This window comes from Neoarius graeffei, chromosome 6 (genome assembly GCF_027579695.1).
Source record: "Neoarius graeffei isolate fNeoGra1 chromosome 6, fNeoGra1.pri, whole genome shotgun sequence".
Classification (NCBI taxonomy): Eukaryota; Metazoa; Chordata; class Actinopteri; order Siluriformes; family Ariidae; genus Neoarius; species Neoarius graeffei.
Genome location: NC_083574.1, coordinates 55822491 through 55848635, shown reverse-complemented (window position 1 = coordinate 55848635; position 26145 = coordinate 55822491). Strand labels below are relative to the sequence as shown.

General features: G+C 40.9%; 1 protein-coding gene across 1 annotated transcript in view; it reads right to left on the bottom strand.

The window, feature by feature from the left end:
* The window catches only part of uacaa (uveal autoantigen with coiled-coil domains and ankyrin repeats a), a 75078-nt gene that overhangs the window by 31892 nt on the left and 17041 nt on the right, over window positions 1–26145 (bottom strand). The window contains exons 3-5 of the mRNA XM_060923892.1: window positions 12886–12974; window positions 12690–12754; window positions 12099–12156 (exon numbers count right to left, since the gene is read on the bottom strand). Of these exons, the coding sequence (XP_060779875.1) occupies window positions 12099–12156; window positions 12690–12754; window positions 12886–12974 (212 nt within the window). The remainder of the gene's footprint in view (window positions 1–12098; window positions 12157–12689; window positions 12755–12885; window positions 12975–26145) is intronic.

The window sequence follows — 26145 nt, the reverse complement described above, 5'->3', positions numbered from 1 at the left end:
GCTGTCGTCTCACAGCAAGAAGGTCCGGGTTCAAGCCCCGTGGACGGCGAGGGCCTTTCTGTGCGGAGTTTGCATGTTCTCCCCGTGTCCACGTGGGTTTCCTCCGGGTGCTCCGGTTTCCCCCACAGTCCAAAGACATGCAGGTTAGGTTAACTGGTGACTCTACATTGACCGTAGGTGTGAATGTGAGTGTGAATGGTTGTCTGTGTCTATGTGTCAGCCCTGTGATGACCTGGCGACTTGTCCAGGGTGTACCCCGCCTTTCGCCCGTAGTCAGCTGGGATAGGCTCCAGCTTGCCTGCGACCCTGTAGAACAGGATAAAGCGGCTAGAGATGATGAGATGAGATGTGCAGGTTTCAAATTTTGTCTTAGAAAATCTTTTATTCAAATAAGGAATCACTTATCCCAGCTTTTTATTGAAGAGTTGGTACGTGGACACATTGTTATTAAGCATTAGCATATTAGCACAAAGCATATTTACAGGATCGGTGCAAGGATGAGGAATCTGTTGTGGTATGTGGTTGTGTATGGAGCGTGCATGGACAGATAAGCATCAGACATTTCAGTAACTCTATAACAGGTTCCCTAGTTATCGACAATTTGTAAGAAAGAGTTATATTCTTAATTATGGCAGACATCTGAGACAAGCATGCAAACATACAGATAGGCAAAGATAGACACACAAAGAAGCGACTAACTTGCTGAAATATTTTTGCAACAAGTCTCACAGAGTTACGGGACCCCAACAGAAAATCAGTCACCTTGTTAAACACTTTTTTTCATCAATCTTGAAACAAACCTACTTTTAGATAAAGAATCTATAAAGTAACAAACTCCTAAGGGAGATGTACAGAGCTGCAGTAATTACAGAGGGATAAAATTGATGAGCCACACCATGAAGTTACGGGGAAGAGTATTGGAGGCGAGATTGAGAAGAGAGGCAGCAATCTGTGAACAGCAGTACGGGTTTATGCCAAGGAAGAGCACGTCGGATGCGATTTTTGCTTTAAGAATGTTAATAGAGAAGTACAGGGAAGGCCAGAGAAAGCTACATTGTGTCTTTGTAGACCTGGAGAAGGCATACGATAGAGTGCTGAGAGATGAGTTATGGTATTGTATGAGAAATAGTGGAGTGAATGAGAAGTATATTAAAGTGGTGCAAGACCTGTATGAGAACAGTGAAACAGCAGTGAGGTGTGCAGTTGGAACGACTGAATGGCTCAAGGTGAAGGTGGGACTCCATCAAGGATCTGATTTGAGTCATTTTTTGTTTGCCATAGTGATGGATAGCTTGACGGACGAAGTGAGGCAAGAGTCACCATGGAACATGATGTTTGCAGATGATATTGTGATACGTGGTGAAAGTAGAAAGGAGGTTGAGTTGGGTTTGGAGAGATGGAGGTATGCATTGGAACGAAGAGGAATGAAGGTGAGCAGTAGCAAAACAGAATACATGTGCATCAATGAGAATGGGGATGAGAGTGTAGTGAAGATGCAAGGAGTAGACAAAGAAAGTTGGTGAATTCAAGTACTTGGGGTCAACTGTGTAGGAAAACGGGGGCTGCGATAGTGAGGTGAGAAAGAGAGTGCAGGCAGGGTGGAGCAGTTGGAGAAGGATTTCGGGAGTCATGTGTGATAGGAAAGTCCCAGCGAAAGTGAAAGGTAAGATGTATAAGACAGTAGTGAGACCAGCTGTGATGTATGGATTGGAGACCGTACCCTTAACGAAGAGACAGGAGGCAAAGTTGGAGGTGGCGGAGTTGAGGATGTTAAGGTTTGCGATGGGAGGTTGGACAGGATAAGGAACGAGCACATCAGAGGGACGGCACATGTGGAGAGGTTGGGAATTAAGCTAAGAGAGATGAGACTGAGATGGTATGGGCACATCCTGAGAAGAGATGCAGAGCATGTTGGAAGGAGAATGTTGAGGATGGAGCTGCCAGGCACATGAAAACGAGGAAAGCCAAAGAAGAGATACATGGATGTGGTGAGAGAGGACATGAAAGTGGCAGGTGTGGTAGAGAAGGATGCGGAAGACGGATCCGCTGTGGAGACCTCTAATCGGGAGCAGCCAAAAGAAGAAAAGTAACAAACTTGTAAAAGCAAAAAGTTATGGCAGTTGAACAGACTGAGCAGCACAACACACCACCTCTGAGGTTCTAACTGATCCCACTCAGTAGTTTAGGTCCTTTTAGGGTTAAATGGGTATCTAATGTATGAACCATGCTTTTGACCTGAGTAAAAAGGTTGTGTGCCACAAATAACACCTATTATGGATCTAATAATTGCATATTAATAACGTAATACTTTTATACCAATTTCCTATATGTGGTTTCAGGGCTCTTTTTATGCCCAAAGTTCCCCTGCATAATTAATTATGGAACAGCAGCCTACAAACATTACAACAAGTCCAGATTTATGAATTTACACTACCGTTCAAAAGTTTGGGGTCACCCAGACAGACAATTTTGTGTTTTCCATGAAAAGTCACACTTTTATTTACCACCATAAGTTGTAAAATGAATAGAAAATATAGTCAAGACAGTTTTCTGGCCATTTTGAGCATTTAATCGACCCCACAAAATAATGTGATGCTCCAGAAACTCAATCTGCTCAAAGGAAGGTCAGTTTTATAGCTTCTCTAAAGAGCTCAACTGTTTTCAGCTGTGCTAACATGATTGTACAAGGGTTTTCTAATCATCCATTAGCCTTCTGAGGCAATGAGCAAACACATTGGACCATTAGAACACTGGAGTGAGAGTTGCTGGAAATGGGCCTCTATACACCTATGGAGATATTGCACCAAAAACCAGACATTTGCAGCTAGAATAGTCATTTACCACATTAGCAATGCATAGAGTGGATTTCTGATTAGTTTAAAGTGATCTTCATTGAAAAGAACAGTGCTTTTCTTTCAAAAATAAGGACATTTCAAAGTGACCCCAAACTTTTGAACGGTAGTGTATATCTGAACTTGTATATTATTACCAAAAACAAGACTTGGCAAATTTTGCAAAGTAGCCTCCAAATATAAACAAAAATAGCACCTGACTCTGCCCCCTGGAGAGAGAATATATGTGGCACCATCCATGAGAGCACTGAACACCTGTTTTGGCTGGTAATACACTGCACAAGGTTAAATCTATAAAATCACTCGGTGGGGGAGACCGTGTGCTACTCACCTTCACTTCACAATTCATCAGTTATTTTAACCATCGTTGTGACACTGTGCAAAATATGCAATTTGAAAGATCTGCTGTTCTTGATATAACATATTCCTCTTCAGCCGTGTCCTCACTTTAGTGACTAACTGAAAGCACTGGCTGTAATCAACATGTGAATTCATTTGCCAATTGATATGCAGAGAATTGAGTGTACATGCAATGCTGAAATTATATTCCTGATGTACACTCGCCAGCCACTGTAGCACTGTTCACTGCACTGCCCGTGCAATGATCCAATCATCTAGCTATGTGACGAGCACAATGCAGAAAACCATGCAGATATTGATGAAGATAAACTGCTCAGCCAGATGGACTGGATGAGAGTGGACAGAGGAGAACAGCCAGACCGGTTCAAGGTGACAAGAAGGCTAGGGTAATTAAATAATCACTCTTTACAACCATAATGAGCAGAAAAGCACCTCAGAATACAGTGGTGCTTGAAAGTTTGTGAACCCTTTAAAATTTTCTATATTTCTGCATAAATATGACCTAAAACAACATCAGATTTTCACACAAGTCCTAAAAGTAGATAAAGAGAACCCAGTTAAACAAAATGAGACAAAAATATTCTACTTGGTCATTTATTTATTGAGGAAAATGATCCAATATTACATATCCGTGAGTGGCAAAAGTATGTGAACCTTTGCTTTCAGTATCTGGTGTGACCCCCCTGTGCAGCAATAACTGCAACTAAACGTTTCCGGTAACTGTTGATCAGTCCTGCACACCGGCTTGGAGGAATTTTAGCCCGTTCCTCCGTACAGAACAGCTTCAACTCTGGGATGTTGGTGGGTTTCCTCACATGAACCGCTCACTTCAGGTCCTTCCACAACATGTCGATTGGATTAAGGTCAGGACTTTGACTTGGCCATTCCAAAACATTAACTTTATTCTTCTTTAACCATTCTTTGGTAGAACGACTTGTGTGCTTAGGGTCGTTGTCTTGCTGCATGACCCACCTTCTCTTGAGATTCAGTTCATGGACAGATGTCCCGACATTTTCCTTTAGAATTCACTGGTATCATTCAGAATTCATTGTTCCATCAATGATGGCAAGCCATCCTGCCCCAGATGCAGCAAAACAGGCCCAAACCATGATACGACCACCACCATGTTTCACAGATGGGATAAGGTTCTTATGCTAGAATGCAGTGTTTTCCTTTCTCCAAACGCTTCTCATTTAAACCAAAAAGTTATATTTTGGTCTCATCCGTCCACAAAACATTTTTCCAACAGCCTTCTGGCTTGTCCACATGAACTTTAGCAAACTGCAGACGAGCAGCAATGTTCTTTTTGGAGAGCAGTGGCTTTCTCCTTGCAAGTCAAGTCAAGTTTATTTGTATAGCGCTTTTAACAATAAACATTGTCGCAAAGCAGCTTTACAGAATTTGAACGACTTAAAACATGAGCTAATTTTATCCCTAATCTATCCCCAATGAGCAAGCCTGTGGCAACGGTGGCAAGGAAAAACTCCCTCAGACAACATGAGGAAGAAACCTCGAGAGGAACCGGACTCAAAAGGGAACCCATCCTCATTTGGGCAACAACAGACAGCATGACTATAATATTAGGGCAATTCCAGCGTTATGGACGTGACACTTGAACTCAAAATGGCAACAAATGACCCAGTGCATGTTTTATTGTCTCCCAGTATTTAAACAGGTGTTGCATATTTTAAGGCTGCACCATACTGGAGAAGTGATAGAACAAGAACAATTCCCATAGTACATCTAGGGCATGCCAGAAAATGCCAATAAAAGATGCGTTATGGATGTGACAGAAAAAGTATCACTTTTCTTGGGTGACTGTACATTTTTATCAAACTCTGTGAAATTGTAAACCTAATGTCGAAATGGAGATATCCATTTGATAGAGGGGTCCAAGGTGAATATTAAAAAATCTTTTGTTTAAAATATTTTGTATTTCATGCAGAGTTTCGGAAGGAAAAGTCAGCGTTATGGATGTGACGAAATTCCGTTATGGATGTGACGCGTCTGAAATAGACATGGCATATGTTTAGAAAATCAGCAATTTAACCACCATAACCCTTTGAAAAACTCTCTAAATATCAGCTAAAACTATCAAAGTTCTTAAATAATATTTAGGATGGCTATTGTTTTGCTGTTTTGTGGATTTTAGCATACATTTCTGTGGCTTGTGGCAATAATATAGAATTGTACATGATCAAAGTTGATTTTAGCTTGGGGTTTACATTATAAGAAAGAAAGACTGACAGTGACATATTAGGTTGGTTACAAATTGGTTCAACTTATTCACATCTGTAAAATACAGGCCTAGGTGATATCTCTGGGAGTGGTTTTGATGTATTACATGTTGCTTTATTTTTGCATGGTGAGGTTGACATTTACATGGAATTGCCCATTAACAGTTTTACCATTAAGACAGTTTCTTTGATGTTGTAACTCTTCACTGATAGAAACTTGAGTGCAAAACTGTTCATGACAACTGCAGTCCTAAAGTTAGCAAGTCAACTGTAGTCCTCAGCCATAAAAGCATTACATGCAACCCTGCCATGCACACCATTGCTGTTCAGTGTTCTCCTGATGGTGGACTCATGAACATTAACATTAGCCAATGTGAGAGAGGCCTTCAGTTGCTTAGAAGTTATTCTGGGGTCCTTTGTGACCTCGCTGACTATTACACGCCTTGCTCTTGGAGTGATCTTTGTTGGTCCACCACTCCTGGGGAGGGAAACAATGGTCTTGAATTTCCTCCATTTCTACACAATCTGTCTGACTGTGGATTGGTGGAATCCAAACTCTTTAGAGATGGTTTTGTAACCTTTTCCAGCCTGATGAGCATCAACAACGCTTTTTCTGGGGTCCTCAGAAATCTCCTTTGGTCGTGCCATGATACACTTCCACAAACGTGTTGTGAAGATCAGACTTTGATAGATCCCTGTTCTTTAAATAAAACAGGGTGCCCACTCACACCTGATTGCCATCTCATTGATTGAAAACACCTGACTAATTTCACCTTCAAATTAACTGCTAATCCTAGAGGTTCACATAATTTTGCCACTCACAGATACAGTGCCTTGAAAAAGTATTCATACCCCTTGAACTTTCACATTTTTCCACCTTACAACCACGAAAAGTTTTTTATTGAGATTTTATGTGATAGACCAACACAGAGTAGCACATAATTGTGAAGTGAAACGAAAATGATAAATGGTCTTCAAAATTTAAACAAAAATCTGAAAAATGTGGTGTGCATTAGTATTCAGCCCCCTGTACTCTGATACCTCTAAATACAATCCAGTGCAATCAATTGCCTTCAGAAGTCATCTAATTAGTTAATAGAGTCCTACTGTGTGTAATTTACTCTCAGCATAAACACAGTTGTTCTGTGAAGGCCTCAGTGGTTTGTTAGAGAACACTGAAGAACAAACAGCATCATGAAGACCAAAGAACTCACCAGACAGGTCAGGGATAAAGTTCTGGAGAAGTTTAAAGCAGGGTTAGGTTATAAGAAATTATCCCAAGCTCTGAACATCTCAAGAAGCACTGTTCAATCCATCATTCAAAAATGGAAAAAGTATGGGACAACTGCAAACCTACCAAGACATGGCCATCCACCTAAACTGACAGAGCGAGCAAGGAGAGCACTGGTCAGAGAAGCAGCCAAGAGGCCCATGATCACTCTGGAGGAGCTGCAGAAATCCACAGCTCAGGTGGGAGAATCTGTGCACAGGACAACTATAAGTCATACACTCCACAAATCTGGCCTTTTTGGAAGAGTGGCAAGAAGAAAGCCATTGTTGAAAGACAGGCATAAGAAGCCATGTAGGGGACACAGCAAACATGTGGAAGAAGGTGCTTTGGTCAGATGAGACCAAAGTTGAACTTTTTGGCCTAAATGCAAAGCGCTATGTGTGGCGGAAAACTAACACTGCTCATCACCCTGCACACACCATCCCCACTGTGAAACATGGTGGTGGCAGCATCATGCTATGGGGATGCTCTTCTTCAGCAGGGACAGGGAAGCTGGTCAGAGTTGATGGGAAGATGGATGGAGCTAAATACAGGGCAATCCTGGAAGAAAACCTGTTGGAGGCTGCAAAAGACTTGAGACTGGGAAAGAGATTCACCTTCCAGCAAGACAATGACCCTAAACATACAGCCAGAGCTACAATGGAATGGTTTAGATCAAAGAATATTCATGTGTTAGAATGGCCCAGTCAAAGTCCAGACCTAAATCCCATTGAGCATCTGTGGCAAGACTTGAAAACTGCTGTTCACAGACGCTCTCCATCCAATCTGGCTGAGCTTGAGCTATTTTGCAAAGAAGAATGGGCAAAAATTTCAGTGTCTAGATGTGCAAAGCTGGTAGAGACCTACCACAAAAGACTTGCAGCTGTAATTGCAGCAAAAGGTGGCTCTACAAAGTATTGACGCAGGGGGGCTGAATACTAATGCACACCACATTTTTTCAGATTTTTATTTGTTTAAAATTTTGAAGACCATTTATCATTTTCGTTTCATTTCACAATTATGTGCTACTCTGTGTTGGTCTATCACATAAAATCTCAATAAAAAACTTAAGTTTGTGGTTGTAAGGTAGAAAAATGTGAAAAAGTTCAAGGGGTATGAATACTTTTTCAAGGCACTGTATGTAATATTGGATCATTTTCCTCAATAAATAAATGACCAAGTATACTATTTTTGTCTCATTTGTTTAACTGGGTTCTCTTTATCTACTTTTAGGACTTGTGTGAAAATCTGATGATGTTTTAGGTCATATTTATGCAGAAATATAGAAAATTCTAAAGGGTTCACAAACTTTCAAGCACCACTGTATGTGCATCCTTCTGTGGGTTCAATGCCCACATATTATAACGGCTATTCCCAGTATGTTTGTGTGTCATTTGATAAAGCACAAGTTGTCTCAAATTGGTTCCATAAACATAACAATGAGTTCAGAGATCTGACTGTTCTGAGAGAAAACGTGTCCCCTAACCAGTATTAGTATGTTGTTCCTAATAATGTGGCTGTTGAGTATATTTAACAATTATTAGACAAAATCGAGTCTTATATGAGCTGATATAGCTGACAAGGCGTGCTAAGCCATGTACGACAAGATTGAGTGGAATAACCATTTTTATTCGATCCACATTCACTGGATTTTGAGAAACAGAGCATTTTTATTTTCTGCAAATTTGATCAATAAAAACTTTATACAAAACATCTGACAAAATCATTTCCGCTTAGAATGTAAACAAACTGGTGAAATGACAGGAGCAATTTGTGAAAAATGCTATAATAATAATAATAATAATAATTCTTGAAAAATAAAAAAAGATACACATTCTTACCATCAAATAATTTTATTCCATAATTTGTTGCACTTTTTTTGTATTTTGGGGGGGTTTTGTTTGCAAGTAGAGTTTTTATTTCGTCCTCAGTTGGTTCAGCAACCACTGAGCTCTATTTTAAATCTGGAGAGCTCATAGACTCATCAGAGTGAAGCCAGCTGGCCGCCATCTTACCACTCCCATCGCGGAGTGGAACTATCATTTAGGCCAGCCTTTCTCAACCGGGGTGCCGCGACACCCTGGGGTGCCATCTGGCTTCGTTAGGGGTGCCGTCAAAAAATTATATATTCTAACATTGAAATAAATAAAATGAATTAAAATTCCAAAAAACGATAGTTACACTAATGCAGATCATCGCCGCCTCATGCATCATCAAAATTTGTCTCACGGCCCCCTTTCCCATGTCACAACCTCACTGCCAGGGTCAGCGTGACTGTGTAAATTTTATATGGGGGTGCCTTGAGAATTTGCATACTTCTGAAGGGTGCCGTGACTGAAAAAAGGTTGAGAAACGCTGATTTAGGCTACTGGAAGCGACAGAAAATTGGACAAGTTATTTATGTAGCTGGTGAGAAAAATTAGAAGAAAAATGCCTCCATGTGCAGCAGTGAACTGGACAAATCGTCAGGTCAAAGGTTGTGGATGGACATTTCACCTGTGAGTATTGATAGCTAGTGTGTGATCATTTTTACACGTGCGTGCACAGTGCCATTTGAGTGGACCCCCTGTAGGAAGAGCAAAAAAAAAAAAAATCTCTCATATCGTCTTGTCTGTTTTTGTTGAAAATGGGATAAACACTGACTACGTCAGATTTTCGATGGAAATGTCCCAGACTAGATCAAAGCCAAATGTCATATTATATATATATATATATATATATATATATGGAAGAAGAAATATATGAAAGAGAAAGGCACACTGTATCAGAGAAAAACTGAAATAATCTCCGTAAAAATAATTATAATAAAGAGCAATTTAAAAAAAATTATCAGAGACTGAACTGGAAAATGGAAAAAAAAAAATGGCAGAGGTGGACAAAGTACCCAACTTCATTACTTAGGTCAAAGTACAGATCCCACTGGTCAAATGTTACTCCGATACAAGTGAAAGTTGTCCAGTCAAATTTTTACTTAAGTTAAAGTACTGAAGTATTTGCTTTTAAAAATACTTAAGTATTAAAAGTACATTTTCTGTCAACACATCATTGCATTATTGCCACAACGCTTACAAAACCTAACGCCGTTACCAAAGACAGAAATGTGAATTCACAAAATGAACGCATGCTGTGCATCATGGCGGTTTAACGTTAAGCTAGCTAGTCAGTGAAGCTCCACCTGACATGCTAGCAAACTCTTTTCAAACTCAAATTCATATTGGGTAGCTAACGCTACTAGAAAAGAAAGATTTCTACATTGTTTATTTGGTAAGATTATGCTAAAACATATTTCTGAAAGGACTTCAGATAAATTAACATTATTCATGTTAGCGTAACTCCGTTTTTACATGCTAACTAACAGTGTTCGTTAACTAGCTATGTGTTAACGTTAGCCGTGAACAAGGCTACGGCAACTTGGCGAGCAAATCCATAGAAAGTCCTTTGACTAACCAGACTGCACAGCTATTGTAACGTTCTCGCTAGCTCTAAAAGCACAGACACCTTCAGTGCAAGCTTTCTCTTGGAATAAAACGTTTATATCCCTCAATGTGCTTCCGCAGGTCGGACGGCGAGTTTTTGTAAGCAGTGATGGGGTTCGTTTTTGGCAAACAAAGCAAACATTTAAAACGAAACGTATCTTTAATCCTTTCAGAAAACTGAAACATGGGTTCTAGGTATGGCCTTGGGTGTGTGCGTTCTCCAGAAGAACCGCTTCGTTCCATTCTGCCATCAACTGATCGAGTTAAATAATGCTGCTGAGAGGTCTTTGAACTTGATTTTATCCAGTCTGTGGACGTGACGTGACCCTAGTGATTACTGATAGACTGTCTCAGTGTCACCTGTGAAAAAACCAATCATGTTTTAGAAAAGAAAAGAAAAAAGCATCCACTTTCAAAGCTGCTTCATAGTAACGAGGACCTTGATAGAAATGTAGTGGAGTGAAAAGTACGATATTTGTCTTTCAAATGTAGTGAAGTTAAAGTCAGAAGTTTCCAAAATACCCAAAAAGTGTACTTAAGTACAGTACTCAAGTAAATGTACTTCGTTACTGTCCACCTCTGAATAATGGTGAAGGAGAGCGCTATACGAATGTGGGTAAAATTGAGAAAATAATAGAAGGTAAAGAAAGGGGGGGGAAAAAAAAAGTCAGGAGATACTTTTCTTGAGGCAAATTTGATCGGATACCACAATTTAACACATCAGCCAAATACACGCGATGGGAGTGGTAAGATGGCGGCCTGATGGCTTCACTCATCTCGACAGCAGGGAATAGCCTCAGAGCTCTCCAGATTTTATATAAAAGCTCAGTGTCAGTGTGGCAGCGGGGGCGTGGTCAAGCGCCGGTCTGTGACAGGAGGGCGGAGTCAGGGAAGGTAAGTGGCAGAATCACTACACCTGAGAGCAATTAACCTGTCTTTGTGTGTCTTCCCAGTGATCGCGCCCTATATGAGGAGGGAGAGCGAGAGCGGAAGTGGCTCATCCCTGAACCAGACGCCGGTTGTGTGTGTGTCTGTGTTAGCGCGATTACTGTTGTAGGGAACTCTACAGTGGTGCCGAAACCCGGGAAAGTGGAGCACAGAGGACGGCAGGACAGAGATCAGGTTTAACACTTGGCTTTATTGCCACACTTTTCAGTACAACAATAATCGCGCTAACACAGACACACACACAACCGGCGTCTGGTTCAGGGATGAGCCACTTCCGCTCTCGCTCTCCCTCCTCATATAGGGCGCGGTCACTGGGAAGACACACAAAGACAGGTTAATTGCTCTCAGGTGTAGTGATTCTGCCACTTACCTTCCCCTGACTCCGCCCTCCTGTCACAGACCGGCGCTTGACCACGCCCCCGCTGCCACAGTCAGCAACACAGGCTGCCATTCTCTTCTTCAGGGTTTTTTTGGCAGTTAGCAAACCAACTTAAAGGTGCAACCGACTGGGCTGGAGCGTGGAACAGAAGATATTGGGGAAGGAAATTTAAAAAACCCAACTATGTTCTTTTAGCCATTTCTGTTTCTTTTAAATACTTGATAAAGTGATATATCTGACTTGATGCGCTCTGCCATTTTGTTTTTCTCTACTCGCGAGCTGATATCCTAGTAGTAGTACGGTATAACCAATCAGAACGTGCAATTGTTCATATCTAGTGAATGTAGATAGAATAAATAGATTTATAATGGACCTGGTCATAATCACAAAGGAATATGCCATAATCAGTGAAAGTAAATTATTCCTCATTGGACAACTGATCCAAAATATGGAGTGCAGCATTTCCGGGATAAATGTTCTGTCCAGGTATTCCTGGGAAATAATTCTAGGGAACATAATGAACAAAAGTGCTGTCTGTCACAAAAAAAAAAAAAAAATGTTCGATGTTTTGCCCACCTGCTTCATGTAAAGCTGTCCTCTCATGCACATCTGTGCTGTCAACAGGACTTTTACACTGCAAAGCAAACTCTGATTATTATGAGATTAAACCCTCGTTCCTTTTCCTTCTTTTACATCACAGATTGGCGTTAAACAAAACTCATGTTATTAAAGGCCACCAACAATGATTAAAAATTAATTCTGTTTTTGCAATACGCTAGAGTCATGGCTATCATTTTTCACTCTGGAAGGAACGCTAACGTTATCTTCTTTACCCCTGAAGTAGCTCTTTTATGATTTCTCACTGTTTACTGTACAACGAGGAGCTTGCGTTGCTATGATACAAAGGCCTGCTCTGACCTTGTCTCAGCTCAAATGTTTTATGTGAGGGAACAAAAGAAGAAAACACAAAGACTATACACAGCAAAGAACAACAGAAAGGCAAACCAGCTGTCAGTAGATCTTGCTCAACACCCTTCTCAAAGATCATTTTTGGCAGGGCTGTTTTACAACAAACATGATATAACTATAACTCGTCATTCCATGGCAACGAGTTCACATACCTTTGTTCTTGGAATTGTTAGGGAGTGAAAGCAAAACTTGCTGTACCTGCAACAGACGCTGCACGCAGGCAGAATGGCCGCCTTTTGAAGAAAGGTGCAGTGCTGTTTTACCTGCAGAATAAGAACCTATTACTGTACGAGACATGCTCAGTCACATACTGCAGTCCCACAATCAGTGCAGAACTGAGACACCATTTCATGGATCGAATACAATAGTTCTCTAAGAGTGAAGAATGACTTACCAGCAGTATCTGTTGTGCGTAGGTTGACACCGTGGGCAAGGAAAACATTGAGGCTATTTATAAGCCCGTTGCTTGCTGCTAGGTGAAGCCTGCATTGAGGGAAAGAGAATTCTTCTACAACCCCAAATTTAAAAAAAAAAAAAAAAATGTTGCAACAGTATGGAAAATCCAAAAAAAAGGAAAAAAAAAAGATTTCTTAATTTACTTGTACAACCCCGATTCCAAAAAAGTTGGGACAAAGTACAAATTGTAAATAAAAACGGAATGCAATGATGTGGAAGTTTCAAAATTCCATATTTTATTCAGAATAGAACATAGATGACATATCAAATGTTTAAACTGAGAAAATGCATCATTTAAAGAGAAAAATTAGGTGATTTTAAATTTCATGACAACAACACATCTCAAAAAAGTTGGGACAAGGCCATGTTTACCACTGTGAGACATCCCCTTTTCTCTTTACAACAGTCTGCAAACGTCTGGGGACTGAGCAGGGATGAGAATGAAAAATATTTTAAAAAAGTCTGAAAAAACCAGGGCGGGGTCCATGGCCCAGGGGGGCGGGGTCCATGGCCCAGGGGGGCGGGGTCCATGGCCCAGGGGGGCGGGGCCCATGGCCCAGGGGGGGGCGGGGCCCAGGGGCTAATGATTTTTGGCTATTTATTTATTTATTTATTTTCTTTATTATTAGACAGGGAGATTATTAGACAGGGAGATTATTATTAGACAGGGATATTATTATTATTATTATTATTATTATTAGACAGGGATATTATTATTATTATTAGACAGGGAGATTATTATTAGACAGGGATATTATTATTATTAGATAGGGAGATTCTTTTGTGTAATCTGAGTTGAAGTGGGTTTTGTACTTTGGCTTTTTGAGGCGCACGCGCGCTCTCTCTGCCATGCCGATCCTGTAGGCTGCACTGACTCAGCTGAAAACTCCAGTCCTCGAGAAAAGAAATAAAAGCCCGCCCACACTGAAAGCTGATTGGCTTATTTTGCTGTGTAACCCAATCAGGATGCTCTTTGTCTGGCATGCGCTACATGAACAAGCACACAGGCAGTGTTGCCACACTGGGCGGTTTTAAGTGCATTTTGGCGAGTTTGGAACATATTTTGGGATGGAAAACGTTAGCAGTATCTGGCAACACTGCTCACAGTCTCCCTCGCGCGCACACATTCTAAGATGCGTGATGCAGACCTTAATGTTGCGCGCGCACGCTCAAAAACGATCATTTTGGTCTGAAAAAGTCGGAAATCCGCCGATCGGCGGAAAATTCTCATCCCTGACTGAGGAGACAAGTTGCTCAAGTTTAGGGATAGGAATGTTAACCCATTCTTGTCTAATGTAGGATTCTAGTTGCTCAACTGTCTTAGGTCTTTTTTGTCGTATCTTCCGCTTTATGATGCGCCAAATGTTTTCTATGGGTGAAAGATCTGGACTGCAGGCTGGCCAGTTCAGTACCCGGACCCTTCTTCTACACAGCCATGATGCTGTAATTGATGCAGTATGTGGTTTGGCATTGTCGTGTTAGAAAATGCAAGGTCTTCCCTGAAAGAGACGTCATCTGGATGGGAACATATGTTGCTCTAGAACCTGGATATACCTTTCAGCATTGATGGTGTCTTTCCAGACGTGTGAGCTGCCCATGTCACACGCACTAATGCAACTCCATACCATCAGAAATGCAGGCTTCTGAACTAAGCACTGGTAACAACTTGGGTCGTCCTTCTCCTCTTTAGTCCGAATGACACGGCGTCCCTGATTTCCATAAAGAACTTCAAACTTTGATTCATCTGACCACAGAACAGTTTTCCACTTTGCCACAGTCCATTTTAAATGAGCCTTGGCCCAGAGAAGACGTCTGCGCTTCTGGATCATGTTTAGATACAGCTTCTTCTTTGAACTATAGAGTTTTAGCTGGCAACGGCGCATGGCATGCTGAATTGTGTTCACAGATAATGTTCTCTGGAAATATTCCTGAGCCCATTTTGTGATTTCCACAAAAAATTTTTTGTTTTATAGACTTTCTAGTGTTCCTATTGGTGTGTTTAAATGGTTCATATACAAGCTCAGCAGCACTCTCTGTTTTAGGGATCGAAGTTTAGTGCTTTCGCTTAGTTATTCCGGAGGTAGGTAAGTAGTTTTACCTGCAGCTCATCATAGGTAGGAAGATGAGCATAGGTGGGGGGTGGGAGGATAGGGAGGTTGGAAGGGACGGTTCTTGCTTGTTGTGGTTTGTTTTTGTTCCTCATGTTAAGTGTCCTTGTCCTCCTTTTAGTTTTTATCTCTTAGTTTTGCATTCAAGTCAGCATGCTTACTTCTCCTGCAACATTGAACTAGTCTTGCTCATGGCAAATTATTTTGCTACTTAACTTTGTTATGACAAATAATCGAAATGGAGTCATGAGTAGAAGAGGCTCTGTCAAGATTATTTCCTGGAATGTGGGGGGCCTGAATGGCCCTGTGAAACGGGCTAGTGTGTTTTCTCACCTGAAACATTTAAATTCAGATACCATATTCCTACAAGAAACTCACCTGCGCACTACAGACCACAAACGACTTAGAGGCTGTCCACACGGCAACGGATTCAGGTGAATCTGCTAAAATTGTTCATCGTTTCGGCCTGGCGTCCACACGGCACCGGCGTTTTGGGTGCCCCAAAACGAGAACGGGTTCCAGAGTGGAAAAATCTGGCAACAGCACCGTTGCGAAGTCGTCTGGATGAGTAGAACAGATTTGTTTACGATGATGTCACAACCACATGACTAGAACAAGCAGCACTCTTGCTGTTTTGTATGAACCACTGCATTGCATTCACTTTTGTATACAGCTTTTCTTTTAAATAAACAAGTAACTGAACCATTTCTTGAATTTCTTTTTTTATTGGATAAGACTGCTTTTCAAAATGTTCACACACAATATAAAAAAAGTTATATAAATTATATAAAAATGCTTTTCAAAATGTTCACACACAATAAGAAAATTAAGTTATATAAAACTATGCACAATAATAAAACTAATTTGTACACACAGAAGGCACGATTTCCTCGCGTAGTCGCAGCCATCTTCTTCTTGTTGTTGTGTGTTTGTTCCTGCGAGTGCTTCACACTGGGTAGAAGAAGGGGTTTATGCGCATGCGTCCTACTTCTTCTATTGTTCTGGTGTCTCCGATGGGACCGTCTTACAGCGCACGTAGAGGTGTGACATGTGTATTGCATCGTTTTCAGCAAGCGTTTCGTTGCCATATGTACCTGATATTTTACTGATCCGTTGCCCATGTGGACGCGATATTTTTTTTTAATAAAATCTCGTTGCCGTTGTCGTGTGGATGTAGCCTTAGTAAATCCTGGATAGCTCATATTTTTCATTCAACGTTCAATTTAAAAACGAGAGGCACAGCCATTCTGATGAACAAAAAAAGTTAACTTTGTTCACTCCAGCACTCTGTGTGATCCCAATGGCCGATTTATTATAGTTACTGGCTTTCTCCACCAAATTCCAGTTGCTCTAGTGTCTGTATATGCCCCAAACTGGGACGATATAGAATTCATTAAGAAACTTATATCATTAATCCCTGATCTACATAGTTACAAACTAATATTTGGAAGGGACATAAATTGTGTGATGGACCCTTGTCTAGATAGATCTAGCTCTAGAACAGCCACCCAATCCAAGATGTCACAGGCTCTGGCCACTTTTATGGCTCAGTGTGGCAGTGTTGACCCCTGGAGAATCTCTCACCCAACTGACAGACAATATTCCTTTTATTCGCATGCCCACAATTCTTATTCGTGTATAGATTTTTTTTTTTTATAGACGAGACTCTACTCCCCTTTGTAAAAATCAGTTGAGTACTCCTCTATAGTTGACTCTGACCACTCCCCTGTGGTACTTGACATACAGTTTGAGGCCCAACATACAGAGAGTCGCACTTGGAGACTGGATCCCACACTCCTATCCGATGGTGAATTTTGTAAACGTATAAATCAGTCGATCGGCTTTTTTGTAGAAACCAACAAAAATGAACACACTAGCCCATCCTCGTTATGGGAAACACTCAAGGCTTTTCTCAGGGGGGAAATAAGATCATATACTGCTCACACCAAGAAGGCGTTAAAGAGGCGTTTGACCGAGCTCTTAGAAGCTATAGCTGATGTGGACCGCCGATGCTCTGCACTACCATCTCCAGAGCTATTCAAGGAGAGACTTGCTCTCCAGACCGAGTTCAATCTCTTGTCCACTAGAGACGCAGAGAAAATGATACTTAAAGCCAGAGGATTACTATATGAAAATGGGGATAAGGCCGGTCGCCTTCTCGCCCATCAGTTGAAGAGTAGGATAGCTTCACAGCAAATATCTGAAATTATAAATGATTCAGGTACACCGACAAGGATCCCTGACGAAATTAATAGGACTTTCAAAATCTTCTGCTCCAATTTGTATAAATCTGACTTGCCTGATGATGATGGTGTCATGCAAAACTTCTTCCATGGATTCAGTATTCCTAAGTTAACACCTGAACAACGGGAAAAGTTGGAGACACTGCTGCTGTCTCTCAGTGAAATAACCAACGCCATTAAACTAATGCAGAGTGGGAAGTCCCCGGGGCCAGATGGCTACCCTGTGGAATTTTATAAGACGTTTTCTGAACAGTTAGCACCACTGCTTTTAGAGATGTACGAGAACTCTCTCCAAGAAGGTAAATTACCACCAACACTCAATCAGGCATCGATATCACCGATCCTTAAAAAGGATAAAGATCCCAAATTATGTTCCTCTTACCGACCTATTTCTCTTCTTAATGTAGATGATAAACTCCTTGCTAAAGCCCTAGCTTGCAGAATGGAAACAGTTTTACCTTCCATTATTTTTGCTCCGCCTACTCAAGCGAGTAGGACGCGTCTTTGCTTTGCTCCTGCTTGATCTTTATTTTTTTACTTTTTCACTTAATTTCCACCATTTCTTCATTTTATTTTTCACCTTTACAAGATAAGTTAGCTTTTAAAACAAAATGCCAGGGGGCAAAAAAATCCAGGAGATCCTGCAGAAAATGCACAGAACTAGAACAGAGGATTTCTATCCTGGAATCAAAGATTGATGCCCTGCCAAAGACGGACGAACTAAGAGAGATATCTCACGAAAGGAGTACAGAAACAGTGGCTGAGAATGCAGAGATTGCACCCCGACAAGCCGATAGCATTGCAGATCGAGTGGATGAATACGTCAATCTAACAGAGCAAAATGTGAATACAGAAAACTGGCACACGATGGGTGGCAGGCCCAAAAATAAAAACAGGAGTAATTACCTCAACACCAGTTCGTTCTGATACTATGCAACCCACGCTCCACAGCCATGCTATTAGAAATAGAGCCAGGTCTACAAACTGCAATAGGATTTACAGTCCTATGGAAAATCCACAGCCCATAAGGCTTCAGAACAAATTTGAATGCCTCAGGGATGTGGAAGCAGAATTTTCAGGCGGACAAGCACATCATAGAAAGAGATCGCACCACAACCGAAGAGCTGTGGGAAGAGGCAAAAAGCAGCTCGTAACACCACCTGATCCCACAACCCTTGTTCTTGGTGATTCCACTGTAAGACATTTAAAAGGACATGGGATGATTATTTGCTGCCTTCCAAATGCATCCATCTCTGACACCAAAGGCAGCATTTTGAAACTCATGTCCGAGCATAAAACTATCAAACGTATTGTTGTGCATGTGGGAGCAAATGATGTTTTCGGAGGACAGCTGTTTGTCCAAGATGATTTCAGAAAACTTTTTTCTGACCTCTATAAGACTAGAATACAATCTTTTATCAGTGGCCCACTCCCTGCAAGGGGAAGTTTTGCATTTACTAGACTCTTCAGTCTTAACACCTGGCTTGGAAAAATTTGTTTTTCATTTGGTATGAACTTCATAGACAATTTTAACTTTTTCTGGAATCGCAGAGAATTCTTCAGGCCAAATAGCACTGAACTCAGCCGGATTGGGACCAAAGTTTTGGCTGATCACTACAGCCTCTCTCTCCAGCATGCATTCTTTTCTCAGCCAACATTGGACACTGCTGATAAGTGCTCACAGACTGACCCAGTTACAGATATCAACAAAACCTCTGCAAAGCCAAAACAACTACCCATGCAAGCACAGCAGAGATGCTTCAACAAGGACACACAGCCATCTGGGGCAGACTGCCAAGGACATCAACAATCACATGGAGAATGTGAGCATCTTGTTAACAATGGGCAGCCACAGATATCTGCATCGCCCATCCAGATTGAGGACTTGACCAAAGACAATCATGCCAAGGCTGCATCATCCACATCTCGACCCCATGCAAGTATCACAGAGACTGTCAGGGAGACACTCACAAAGACCTCACCAAAGTCCCAATCTCAGTCTCGCTCTTCTGACTTTATTGTACCATCCCTGTCTCCCCCCTGCATGGATTTCCCTAAAAGTATGCAGAGATTGCTGCCAATGGCTGCACTCTCTTTTTCCAGCCCAAATCATTCGCGACAAGCAGTGTACCCAGTTCATCAAAAATCAACCAACAGACTGAACTGTGTTCGCCCAGGACTTTCAGCTGGCTACCAATCTTTTTCACCATCTAAAAAAATACATGACATCTCCACTCCTTCCCCCTCCCAACCTCATGGAATATACAGAGAGTTTTGTATGATGTGCTGTGGGTCCCTGCATTGGGTGTAGTTTTGAAAACAAGCTGGGACCCAGTATGCCTATGCCATTCTCTATTCCTGTGCTGATCAGAAATAGAAAACAGAGCATATTTAACCCAGGGGGTAAACCAGTCTAGTCTCCTTCCTGTTTCAAAACATCAGAGTGCCCAAGCGGATATTACTTCTAGACTTTCTGTAAAGCTAGCTCTTCTGAACGTTAGATCACTTTCAAACAAGTCATTTTTAATTAATGATCTTATTTGCAAACAATCTTGATTTTTTGCTTCTAACTGAAACATGGCTGGATCAAGCAAAGAGTGCTACCACCCTTATTGAAGCAGCTCCCCCAAATTTTAATTTCATGAGTGCTACCCGACATGGGAAGGGTGGAGGGATCGCAAATGTATTCAAAGCCTCTTTTCAATGTAAACAGTCTTCACTTGGTGATTTTACATCCTTTGAACACTTATGTGCACTTGTTACATGCTCTCCTAACATATTGTTATTAACTATTTACAGGCCTCCGAGACATTCAGCCAAAGTTTTTCTGGAAGAGTTTGGTGAATTGTTGTCAGTCATTTGCTTAGAGTTTGACTGTCTTATTATATCTGGGGATTTTAACTTGCATGTAGATAATCCTGAAAACACTTATGCCAGAGAACTACTTGCACTTATTGACAACTTCAACCTAGTACAACATGTACAGGGGCCGACCCACTCTCGTGGTCATACCCTTGACCTCGTTATCGCAAAGGGTCTTACTGTTTCTACTACTGTTATTGACCTGGCCTTATCTGATCATTTCTGTGTTTTCTCTGATGTTTCTATGTCCCCTCACATTCAGAACAGCTCAATGACTATGGGTAGGAGAGTCATAAATGACAACACGTGTTCTCTTTGAGCAAGCTCTCTCTCGGATCTCAACTAAAATGTCAGACTCTGTAGACGACTTAGGCCATTATTAAAAAATGTTCTGTTTCCGGTCCACTGGCCAGGTGAGTGCCGTTTGTGCGGTTGAAATTTTTTTTTTTTTAACGCCGGTTTTTCGACATTTTTTTCAGGTTCGTAAATCTAAAATCGAACTTGACATTTACGCATTCCCAGGGCTTTCCACTAAGGCTCATACTAGCCAGCCATATCAAATAAGTAGCCAGCCGGGGGGGGAACACAAAATAAACTCCTGTGCATGCAGTTCCCAGGATTAAATGTATTTTCCACAGACCATTTATTTATTCACTTTACTCAAATACAAAATAAAATGGCAGTAAATCTTTCTTTTCTTGCGTATTGCATCATGAGGCGTTCCTGGCTTGTAAATCTCTTATTTTCGGTGCATGACACATTCACGCAGCTGAGCATGCTATGAATTAACAACGACAACGGTCTGCAGTGGCGGCTACACAATTAAACACTCAGCGAACATTTCTCCATTTGTGTATGAAAATACACTCCAACCACTCAGTTTGGTTTCATTTACAACCAACGGTGTCTTTTGATGCCAGCACGTAATTGAACGAGAGAAGACTGGTTTACCGGAGACAAAATAAGCGTCATCTCTGCTTCTGTTCCCTCCGATGTCGCCTCCGACAGACTACTGCCTCTGCCGAGTGCACGCGCACTCTGAACTGAATCAGCTCTGCGCATGCGCCGTGCGGCACAAAAAATGGCAGCCACCATGAAGGACGGAGATCTGGAGTTTTCAAACATTTGCTTAAGTGTGAAATCGCAAAATGGTATTCTAGCGAACAACAAAATAATAAAGATTCAGAAAAACAAATCATTCGGTGATCATTTTAATAGTGTAATTTCATCCGAACTAGGTCTAACGCTCGATTTAGAACTACAAAAAGTCCGTGTGTCGGACATTTTAAGTACCTTTGTAAAAGTTTTGCAAATGTTGCAGTCAGCATTTAAAATGCTAACTTAAAGTGTTTGTACAAGTTTCAGTTGATTAAACTGTCATATTTTATTAAATGTGTCTGCTTTTGTAATAAAAAAGTACTGAAAGAAAAAGCAAACACAGCATTGCGATTTCTTATCCATCCATAAAAAAAAAAAATCCCGCCCTCCCGACTGAAAATTTTTTTGCTCACCCGGTGGACAGGAAACGGATTTTTTTTTTTTAAGGATGGCCTTACTGGAAATTTTTTATTTAAATATGACCCAAATTATGGATGATATTGCTCCATTCAAAATCAAAAGAGTCAATGACAAGCAGAAAGCACCATGGAAGCAATACCCAGCTGTTAAACTGCTAAAGAGAGAATGTAGGAAGACTGAAAGAAAATGGCGCAAATCTAAACTTCACATCCATTATCAAATCCATAAAGAGATGCTTTGTAAATATAATTATGAAATTGGTAAAGCAAGACAGTCTTTCTTCTCCAACATCATCAACAGGAATATGAACAATGCCCGTGTGCTATTTTCAACAGTAGAGAAGCTAACTAATCCCCCACCACAATTAGCACCTGAACTTCTCTCAGTTAATAAATGCAATGAGTTTGCATCCTTCTTCAAAGGTAAAATTGATAAAATACGGCAGAATATTGCACATATATCTCAGTTGCAAATAACTGAAAAGCTGCAATCATCAGTGACACAGACAGACAATTTCAACACACTGTCAGAATTTTGTTTGATTGATTACGAGACTCTTGAAAAAACTGTACAAAATCTCAGTTCTTCAACATCTGAATTGGACATTCTGCCCACCAACTTTAAGTCTGTTCATCTCATAATTACAGATGTGCTTCAGATCATAAATATATCCCTAGAGACTGGCATTTTTCCTGTGTCCCTGAAAAAAGCCATTGTAAAGCCCCTACTTAAAAAGAATAATCTGGATGCTTCAGTATTGAACAACTACAGGCCAATATCAAATTTACCATTCATCGGGAAAATCCTGGAAAAAATTGTCTTCAATCAATTAACTGCCTTCTTGATAAACAGCTGTTTTGATAACTTTCAGTCAGGATTTCGTGCCAATCACAGCACTGAAACAGCGCTGATTAAAGTTATAAATGACATACATCTTAATACTGATGCAGGCAAAACATCGGTCCTGGTGTTACTGTACCTCAGTGCAGCTTTTGATACTGTTGATCACAGCATACTGCTATATCGACTTGAACACTGGGTTGGGTTGACTGGTAAAGTTATCAATTGGTTAAAATCATACTTAAAAGATAGAAGCTTCTTTGTTACCATGGGAAATTGTACCTCAACATCAATGTCCTTGACCTGTGGTGTCCCCCAGGGGTCGATCCTTGGACCATTACTATTCAACCTTTATATGCTCCCACTTGGACAAATTATCAAGAACAACTCAATTTTGTATCACTGCTATGCAGATGACACCCAAATTTATTTTGCTCTATCACCTAATGATTATGCCCCCCTTGAATGTCTCTACCAGTGTATCGACCAAATCAACAACTGGATGTCACACAGTTTTCTTCAGCTGAACACAGATAAAACAGAAGTAATTCTATTTGGGAAAAAAGATGAAAGACTCAGGATTACCACTATTCTTGACACAAAGGGGATTAAAACAAAAGATATGGTTAAAAATCTTGGTGTTTTCATTGACAGCGAGCTAAAACTTTGACAGTCACATGAAAGCAAATCATTAAATCGGCATTTTATCACCTAAAAAACATTTCCAAACCAAGAGGACTTGTGTCAAAAAATGATCTGGAAAAACTTATGCATGCCTTCATCTCTAGTAGGGTTGACTACTGCAATGGCCTTTTCACAGGCCTGCCAAAAAAGACCATCAAATGACTTCAGGTGATTCAAAATGCAGCGGCGAGGGTTCTCACACGAACAAAAAAAACAGAGCACATTACTCCAATTCTAAGGGCCCTTCACTGGCTTCCAGTAAGCTACAGAATTGACTTTAAAGCATTGCTGCTGGTGTACAAATCTCTAAATGGTACAAGGCCCAATTACCTCTCTGATATGTTGCAGCGGCCGAACCCGATCAGATCTACCAGATCGCAGCAGCAAAATTTACTGGTAAAACCTGTTGTTAAAACAAAGTGTGGTGAAGCAGCTTTTAGCTACTATGCAGTACAGCTATGGAACCGACTCCCAGAGGACATCAAAAATGCTCCTGCTGCTGGCAGCTTCAAATCTAGACTAAAGACCAAACTGTTTTCAGATGCTTTCTGCTAACTGATAAATATCATCTTTACATGTTTTAAACTTTACTTAACTTTTACAGTCTTTGCATGTTTTAAACTTAACTTTTATTCCATTTTATTCTGCTGTTTTTTACTGAACTTGTACTTCATTTTAATTACTTTATTTCTACTATTGTTTAATTCTCATATTTTTATTTCTCTCTTCTTCCCCCTTTATTTTATGTAATTTTATTTTCTATTGTTTACTGTTTTGCCTTTACCTCTGTAAAGCACATTGAACTGCCACTGTGGATGAAATGCGCTATATAAATAAACTTGCCTTGCCTTATTTCGACAGACCAAACAGGGTTTATAAAAAAATCGCCACTCTTTTAAAACATATGGAGGCTTCTCAACATCATCCACTCCCCGGCCCATCCAACTAGTCCAGAGATGGTTATTTCGCTTGATGCAGAAAAAGCTTTCGACCGGGTTGAGTGGGGTCATCTATTCTTTACACTAAACCAATTTGGATTTGGAGAAAATTTTGTTTCCTGGCTACGTTTACTGTATTCTTCACCACAGGCTTGTGTATGTACCAATACTCAACGTTCACAGTTCTTCCCACTCTCACGCGGCAAGGATGCCCAACTTCCCCCCTCCTTTTTGCTATTACTATTGAACCCTTGTCAATTGCTCTTAAAGCCAATAATTTTTTTTCTGGAATAAAAAGAGGAGAAATCGAACACAAGGTATCTTTATATGCGGATGACCTGCTCCTTTATGTTTCCAATCCAGCAATCTCCATCCCACACATTTTAACTACTCTCAAATTCTTTGGCACCGTCTCTAGGTACAAATTAAACATACAGAAAAGTGAACGCTTTCCTATTAACCAGTTAGCCCATGAAATACCACAGTCTAATATACCATTCAAATTATCCACTTCTAGATTTAAATACTTAGGAGTTATTATCACAAGCTCCATCCGCTCTCTTCTGGAGGAAAATTTTACATCTCTTTCAATCAAAGTAAAGTCAGATCTACAGAGATGGAATAGCCTACCTATCTCTTTTATAGACAGAATACAGTCCATTAAAATGAATGTATTCCTAAAATATTTGTACTTATTCCAATGTTTACCCATTTTTTTGCCTAAACGTTTTTTCTCTCAATTGGACTCAATGATTTTAAATTTCATATGGGGAGGTAAAAATCCAAGAATCCGCAAATCTCTTCTCCAGAGGAGATGATCACATGGAGGTCTTGGTTTGCCCAATTTTCAGTCATACTATTGGGCAGCTAATACCCTGTCCACACTAGGGATTTTGAACCGATACGATACTACTTTCATACTGCAACACCTGTCCACACTAGCAACTATATCAGTACTGTAGCGGTATAACTGTATCTGTACAAAACCCACAAATGTATGAGTTTCGTACCGGTACAGTATCGGTACTGTAGCGCTTCGCTGTAGTGTGGACAGATGAAGCAGTTCTGTATCGATACAAATATAATGCGCATGCGCAATGAACCATTCCTACGTCTTCCGGGTTATTCATACAATACAATACGCACGTGCTTTCCAGCTGTAAATAAAACGTCAAAATGGCTCAAAACGACCGTGGAGCTATATGGAGCAAAGACGAAGTTGTGTGTTTGTTGGAGCTTTGGGGAGACGAGCGATGCCAGGAACAGTTGACAACTGTCGAGTGATCTCCGCCGCTTCATGGGCGAAGATGCGGCCGGTCGCGCTCCAGAGCAGTACTCGGTAACCACGGAAACATTTCGCGCACGCGCATTTCACCTACCGTGAAAGAAAACCGCAAACATTTCTCGCTAGCGTGGACAGATGCACTAAACTGTACCGGTATACTTTGTATCGATACAGTTATACCACTATCGTTCAGGTATATATGTGAACACAGCTTAACTTGCATAAAGTTGCACTCTGGATCTCAGACACAGATAGTGATTGGGTTCACCTGGAGGCTAACTCCTGTCACTCTTCGTCTTTAAAGGCTTTGGTATGTAGCAGCCTCCCACTCAAACCCAAACTGCATTCAACCAACCCCATAGTTATTAACACTCTGAAAATCTGGCAGCACGTGAGACACCAATTTGGCTGGACCTCTTTACCATTAGCTACACCTATTTGTAACAATCACCTTTTTCATCCAGCTAGGATCGATTCAACGTTTGATTCCTGGAGCAGACAAGGCTTGTCCTGTCTCGGTGACCTATATGTTAATGGCCTTTTTGCTAGCTTTTCACAGCTATGTTCCACATTTAACCTTCAGCAGTCCGATTTGTTTAGATACTTTCAAATTCGCAACTTTGTCAAATCCAACTTCTCAACTTTTCCACAGGCTCCACCTGCCTCGGGCGTCAACCATCTTCTTCCAGTTGGAAGCTTATTGAAGTGACACATTTCCTT